This window comes from Trachypithecus francoisi, unplaced genomic scaffold (genome assembly GCF_009764315.1).
Source record: "Trachypithecus francoisi isolate TF-2019V2 unplaced genomic scaffold, Tfra_2.0 Lachesis_group15, whole genome shotgun sequence".
NCBI classification, from domain to species: domain Eukaryota; kingdom Metazoa; phylum Chordata; class Mammalia; order Primates; family Cercopithecidae; genus Trachypithecus; species Trachypithecus francoisi.
This window is the reverse complement of record NW_022681460.1, coordinates 85,046,506-85,053,594: the sequence shown is the minus strand read 5'-3', so window position 1 is coordinate 85,053,594 and position 7,089 is coordinate 85,046,506. Positions and strand designations below refer to the sequence as shown.

Below are 7,089 nucleotides of genomic sequence, written 5' to 3'. Positions count from 1 at the left end.
GGTGAAAGTGTGCATTGCCATCTAATTTTCTTATAAATATTGCCTGTGGGACTTTTGTTTTGCAATCTAGTGACTCTTTTTTTTAATGTGGGTATTTGGAAACTGTGAAATCTATGCTTTTCCTGCTACTTCTATGTTTCCAGACAGCTCTCATTAGGCACAGTCAGGCTCGTTCATCATGTATGGCCCTTCATCTTTGCAGTTAGGAATTGACAGAGAGGAAGTGTGAACTAACAGTGTACTCTGTGTGCATGCCTACGTGTATGTGTACATGTGCATTTATTTGGGGAGGGGGGTGCTGCTCCTGGCAGCACTGCTGTATGCAGATGTGGGTGTATCCTTAAAGCCCCGTGCTTTGACCATAAATTCTCTTCACATTCTGAACACGGGAAGTTTTCCCTTTGGTTTGTGGTGTGGACATTTGTTTGTAGAGCTAGTCTTTATTTTCAGGTGTATTTTTGTCTGTCCAAATGACACTGGCACTACAACGTTGCTAATTACCTTGGGAAAGGTTAGTCTGTCTGCAATCCTTTTTTCCCCCTATAATCCCCAACTACCCTCATGTGGAGAAGACTCTAGTTGCCTTTGGTGTATTTCTTTTGTTTACCATTCACTTTGGTTCACTCTTTAGTAAAAACCTACCTGAGTAGGTACAATATTGTTTCCACACCAGTGTTCTTGAACAATTCCATTTTCTCATGTATAAGCTACTTGGTAAATTAGGATCCATTAATCTGGAGGTCTGATAAAGTCAAAGACTTGGACAAATGGAGGAATTACTTTCAAAACAAATTTCTATTAATGTTAATGAATGGCAGATTTGCTTATCCTCCCTTTTCTATTTATGCCATCTATTTGTCATTGGTTATCATGGCAACTGAAAACAGAATTATACAAAACAAGACTTATGACATAGCTCCATTTAAATGAGGACTTCACTTCATAATTTTCAGATTTAACAGCCAGGTAATGAGGTTCAGAAATAGGCCTAGAGCATAAAATTTTTTTTTTAATTTAAACATTTTCTACTTGCAAGGCACATAGACTAGTTTGTGATGCGAAGGGTTGGAAATTAACCTATAATGGCCAGAGAGGTACTAAATGCCAAAAGGACCAAGTATAATACAACAGGGTTAATGGAGACTGAAGTAATCTAGACAGAACTGAATTTAAAATGTCTATAAAGTTCTGTGAAGACAACACATTTTTGTTAAAAAAAAATGACTGTGTAGTCAATGTGGTGTTTGTACCTGCAAGTCTGTGATACTTGATTCAGTGTGAAGTATGTTTACATAAAAATTCTATGGAATAATCAATTTATTAATATATAGAACAATAAAAAACATTTAGAAAACTATTGGTGAATTACCTTACGATTAACAAGAACTTCCTATTTATGCTCAAGAAAACTCAGAAATGTTTAGAAGGATAAATCAATAACCAAGCCATTTATAGAAAAAATATATACTTTATTTTCAACTAGAAAGGTGCAAACATGTAACTTTTGGTCACACTCTCAACAAATAAACTGTCCGGAAAACAGTCATATCAAAGTAGAAACAAATGCTTCCAGGTGAGAAAACTGATCAGCTATATAGAGCCGCTCGGTTTTTAATAAAGGCCATTTGTTCATTAAAAGTGAGGCTACCACATTTCCTACCCAGAGATCAGCCTTCCAAGGACACTAATGCCTCGCCTTTGCAAACAATCTGTTTTGACGGACTGTCATTCTATCTGAGCAGAATTTCCATATAAGTATCCATTTCACGCTTTGAATGATCAGACAAGCTTTACATTCTACCTATGGTGTTCAGAAATTGAGGCTAACATTGAAATATCGAAGCATTAAAAACAAAAATAAAAAGGCACAAACAACTTTAAATTAACTTAGATAACTGTACATATATATATATATACACACACACACACACGCACACAATATTTACAATATAAATTTTAAAAAATGTGGCTTGTTACAGGCAAATTCACTTGCCACAAGCTGTCCAGTCTAATCGACAGGATTCTGATTCCTGAACAGTGTCATTCGAATCAGAATGTCAGAGCTGAATCCGCTGTTCTGACTTAAGGAACAACTTGACTCAGTCTCTTGATGGCTGGAGAATGCACACCCTAGCTGTCCTGGGGCTACAGGCATGTCAGTGAGCACGCTAAAATTTTCCTTCTCAATTACACTTCAAATAGCAGGCACATTACTCGTATAAGATGCTATCTGATGATACCAACCTTTCTGTTGGTACCCTCCCACTGCTCCTAAAGTCACACCTTAATATACATTCTGGTGCTGTGTACTAATGCAGTTCCACTGTCAAGTCTTAACATTCTTCGAACCAGTGTCTGGGGTTGATAGACTATTTGTTTGACATGGCACAATGTTTTGAGTTGGGTCGGAATCTTTTCCCCCAGTTAGAAAAACAGATTTAAATAACTTGTGCTACTGAAATCATTTTTACATAAAAATGAGATGTGAATCATTTCAAGTTCCAGTCTAATGAGTTAATGTCTCTCACTCTCTGGCTTCACGCCATGTCTCCGTACATCTTTCTGTAGTACAGCGACTCAAAGATGTCATTGTCTCCGGGACAGTTGTAATGGCAGGCGCAGGTCTTGATGAACATCATGTTCTTCTTCATGACCTCGCCGTCAGGGCACTTGAACTCCACCGGCAGGGTGGTGGTTCTGTGGGGGGTGCAGCATCGGCCGTCGGTACATACTCCGCAGAATTTAGCTCGGTATGTCTTCACGCTGGTGCAGCCAGAAAGCTCAAACTTGATAGGCTTGGAGATTTTGGGGGTACGGATGCACTTTTTGCCCTTCTAAGATAGACAAGGGAAAAGAAAGAGGAAAAAAAAAATCAACAACTCTACAAGGGGAGTGGCTTTCTTCAACCCTCTGTGTTTTTAGTCTTCTGTTGTCTGACTTCTGTTTATATTCTGAGGGGAGGAAGTTTGAGTCTCATTTGTTATGTCCAAAAACAGCCAGGGCCTCTCTTGGAATGTCTTGAATTAACTAACCCTGCGGAAGATTTCGTAGTGGAAAACTGGTGGTTGCTATTACACAAGCTCTCATTCCAGCAAAACAGCTCAATGGCTAGATAGTTTTGGAGATAACGGACTTACACTAACAAGGGTGGCAAGAGCCCGAAGTTGGGTCCTATCCACTGTTTTTCCTGTGAAAAATAGTTAATAGGAGCAGAACATGTACCTTAATGTTCTCTTCCAGGTCAGCTTCGCAAGGCCTGACCATGCACAGGCGGCTCTGCTTCTCTAGCCTGCAAGAGGCGTTGTCATTGGTAACCCGGGTGGAGATGCCCATCCCACAGGTCTTGGAACAGGCGCTCCACTCTGTGGTCTGGACCAGGCAGTTGGCTCTAATCATAGTCGGGTCTGGGCCAAACGTGTCTTCCAGTCGGTAAGCTGAGAGAGCAGAGCACAAAAACACCATGTAAAACGCCTGGATAAGATATTTACCCCCTTCACTTGGCACAATTAGGACTCCCTCCCCGGGAGAGAATCACGACCCTGACTTAGAGGAAGACTCGACTCACCCGCGAGGGCAGGCCCAACCACGGTTTGGTCCTTGGGCTCGTCACACACCCACTCCTCGCAGCATTTCCCGGGCAGCTTGACCCTCCTCGGGAAGGGGCAGTCAGGGCTGGGCAGGCGAACGTCCATGCTGCACAGGGGCATGCAGCCCACAGCCCCGTCCAGGCACGTGCACTGGTACTTGCAGCTGCTCTGGAAGGACTCTCCGCTGCGGTACACCGTGCCACCGAAGATGCAGGGCGCACCATCTTTGGCTGGAGAAGAGGAAGGGAAGAGAGAGGTGGGGGATGCAGAGGTCAGGCATTGGGGCGCTCTCACATCCAGTGTCAGAGATGCGAGTTGGGATCTGGGCTGCAGGGGGCGGGCTGGCAGCAGCTAGTGAAAGAAACTCAGTACGAGCAGTTTCTTTTTCCAGCGGGCGGGTGGGCGTGAGGGAGGAGGCGGCCGGACACCTAGCGGCGGGGGCTGCGGGTCTTACCGGTGCACACGCCGATCTTGCGGTTGGCCGGGGAGCCGAAGTCGCAGAAGAGGCCCTTGTGCGGGTCGCAGGGGTCGCGCTCGGTGCACAGCTCGCCCAGCTGCTTGGCGCAGACGCGGCAGCAGCCGCAACCGTCCAGCACGAGGCTCACGCCCGCCGGGCAGCGCGGCGCCGGCTCGGCCGGGCATCGGCACGGCCCGCTGCAGTTCTGGCCGACGGCCGGCTGCGGGGAGGACCAGGCGGTCAGCGGCGCTCGGTCGGCTGGCACGCCCTCCCCGGCCGGCCCCGAGTCCCTCCCTGGCAGCCGCCGGCCGCAGCGGGAGCTCCTGGCGCTTACCCGGCTGCAGAAGGCGAGGAAGAGCACGAAGGCGACGCGGACCGGGCCCACGCCGGCGGCGGTCATGGTTGGCGCTGCGAGAGGAACTGAGGGCGCGGTGGCGGCGAGCGGGTAGCGGCGAGGCCGGGAGCGCTGGCGGTGGTCAGAGGTGGGGACCTGGACGCGCCGGGCTGTCCTCTCGGGGCTGTCGGCCGGGGCGGCTGCCGTCGAGCTGGAGGGTGGAGTCGCACTGGCTGCCTCCTCTCAGCTGGGAAGAGTTGTTGTGTGAGGCTGGGGCGGGCGGCCCGAGGCTTTTATACGCTCCAGGCGGCCGCGGCTCGCCAATGAGCTGAATGGAGTCCTACACAAACAGGGACATTCCTCGCATTCCTCCCCACCTTCCTGCCTCATCAACTCACACCGGATTGATCCTGACCCCTTGACACTCAGCATTCCTCCGTCTGAAAAAGCTGGCACACTCCAACTCACAGAAAAAAAAAAAAAAAAAAAAGAGAGAAAGAAAAAAAAGCGCAGTATTTCCAGCACCAATAGAATTTTTTTACCCCATCCTCTTCGCACCACTCTTGATTCATATCATTTAAAAACACACTGGCAATTATTTCTTATATCATTTCTTTTTCGAATAAATGTGTCCTGTTCTATCCACTGACATACATCCTTTTTAGGAAGTAGGTAGCTGAAGAGGCCAACAGCAGGAATTCCTAAAAAATTCGAAAAGATTTCTCCCCCTTCCTTAGCAATGATTCCGTTTTAGAGGCTATAGGCTCTTGAAACTTTTCAAAGAGCAGAAAAGGAGTGAGTTGCTTTTGACCATTTGAAATCCTCAAGATGCCTACCTGTAAAACCCTGAGTTCTATATTTGAGATTTGATCCTTTGTCACTTGAGGTAATGGGTTTGGGACAAAAAAGAGAATAAAGTCGGGGGTCTGACTCAGGATGCAGTCTCCTGGAGCAGATTTCCAGAACTCTTGCTTAGTTTTCTCTTAATGTATGTAGGAGTTTTATATAGGGAAGGACAAGGGACGAGTGGCCATGAATGATTCCAGAAAAATGGATCCATTGTTCTATCAGAGCAAATGATTCTTTGTTGGGTAGGTGGGGGCTCTGGGTGTCAGGGCGGGAACACTGGGATTCAAAGGGGGTTCACCTAGGGGCATTTAAACACAGCTTCACTAGGGTCTTTGAGAAATGAGTGCATTTTCTTATATTAAAACCTATAATCTTCAAATGTGGATTGGATTTGGTTTGTCTTGTTAAAATAAGAGCCTGATTCCATAACAAGAGCAGTGTACCCCGTTGTATCTGGATATAAACTAAGATTGACAGTGAATAATATATTTTTAGTGACTCGCCACACATCTATGAATAGTGATTGTGACTTCTCATTACTTGACTTCTCACTACCCAAGGAGCGTGCAGCCTGAGGGAGTGAGGTCAGGACAAGGAAAGAATAGGTTTTATTCTCCCTTGGTGTGTGCAGATGTCGAATATGGCCAATAAACCTAAGCATATCTCCATTTCTTAATATAGTGCTACTTAGCTTCACTAAGGACCCAATTAGTTCACTGTGCTTTCATTTGGAATCTATGTTGTTTAGTGGCTTTTTGTTAATAACTCCAGTTCCCATTTTATATAAAGAGAGTGATTCTAGGGCCATACCATTTTCGTATTCTGTAATACCGCATCATTTGACATTGGTGTTACCAATGAGTAGATTCCTTTAAGTTGTTGATGCTTCAGAGCATGGGTTCAAGATAAACATATCTGTTTCTGGTACAAAGATCAGCTTTAGAAACAACGTATTATAGATTTATCATTTGAAAACAGCCTGTTTAAGCTGATCAAATTTTTAAAGTTTCAGTACATTCTATTGAAAAATAGCCAAGAAGAAATATAACCACTCCAACTTCAGCACAGAGCATATCATCTGTGCACAATTACCTCATTAAGCCAGCCACATGTTGTACAGTGTAGTTGCATGTCAGTAGTGTGAATGGCCAGCAAAGGGGCGGGGGTGCCCTCTGAAGCTCAGGAAGAATTTTCATCATTGTTGTTTAATGTCCTTTCCAAGCATTCCTCAAAAAGAAGAGGCCTAAGAGTTCCTATTTAAAGAAGGAACATTCCAAGTTAACTTAATAGCCACATGTGTATTAAAGGTAACTTTGGCCCTCAACTTTTTCTTCCCTTGTGGATGATTTTAAAAGTCCAAAATATGTGGGAAGCCACAGTGAAACCTTTCAAGACCTAAACCCCCAATTACATCTACCACTAATGGTTGGAAAGGTGTGGTGGCTGGGGAAGGGTAGGGATGTGCAGTACAAGTCTCACCTAAGGTGGGATGTGGGCTTGGTGGTGAGCTCGCCTAACTTGCAGAATGAGGTCGATGGGAGAAGGGTTGAGGAATTTCTGAATCCTCAAGAAAGTCTGAAAGCTACCACCAACATCTTCACTTATGCAGCAGGGAGACTCATTCATGGAGGGGATAAATTGTTGTACTGGGTTATAGTTGGATGACCTAGGTTGTATTCTTGGAACTGCCTTTCATAGATCTCAGGGAAGTCACACGTAGGAGCCACATTCCCATTTCCATTTAAAAAATGGAGGTAATCATAATTTTTTTAATTTAATAGGGTTCAGTGAGGGCTGAGTAGATGGAAATTCTCAGAGAATAGGTGCTTTATTGTTTTGTCTTTCTTGATTTTTTTTCCTTG

The 7,089-nt window shown here is 45.0% G+C and overlaps 1 protein-coding gene across 1 annotated transcript; it reads right to left on the bottom strand.

The window, feature by feature from the left end:
* Nucleotides 1-1,448: 1,448 nt before the first annotated feature.
* CCN2 (cellular communication network factor 2) lies at nt 1,449-4,712 on the bottom strand. Its single transcript, XM_033235440.1, has 5 exons — nt 4,379-4,712; nt 4,042-4,264; nt 3,566-3,817; nt 3,223-3,434; nt 1,449-2,834 (listed from the first exon to the last, which is right to left on the bottom strand). The coding sequence occupies exons 1-5, from the start codon at nt 4,442-4,444 to the stop codon at nt 2,538-2,540; spliced, it is 1,050 nt and encodes a 349-aa protein (XP_033091331.1). The 5' UTR covers nt 4,445-4,712; the 3' UTR covers nt 1,449-2,537.
* Between the last annotated feature and the right edge of the window lie 2,377 nt (nt 4,713-7,089).

Bases quoted from the DNA above. Each gene is read 5' to 3' on its own strand.
- CCN2 (XM_033235440.1), bottom strand. From the start codon at position 4,444: ATGACCGCCGCCGGCGTGGGCCCGGTCCGCGTCGCCTTCGTGCTCTTC. The intron at 3,818-4,041 runs GTAAGACCCGCA...CCTCTTCTCCAG, and splicing joins CAAGATCGGCGTGTGCACCG to CCAAAGATGGTGCGCCCTGC. The intron at 3,435-3,565 runs GTGAGTCGAGTC...CTGCTCTCTCAG, and splicing joins GGTTGGGCCTGCCCTCGCGG to CTTACCGACTGGAAGACACG.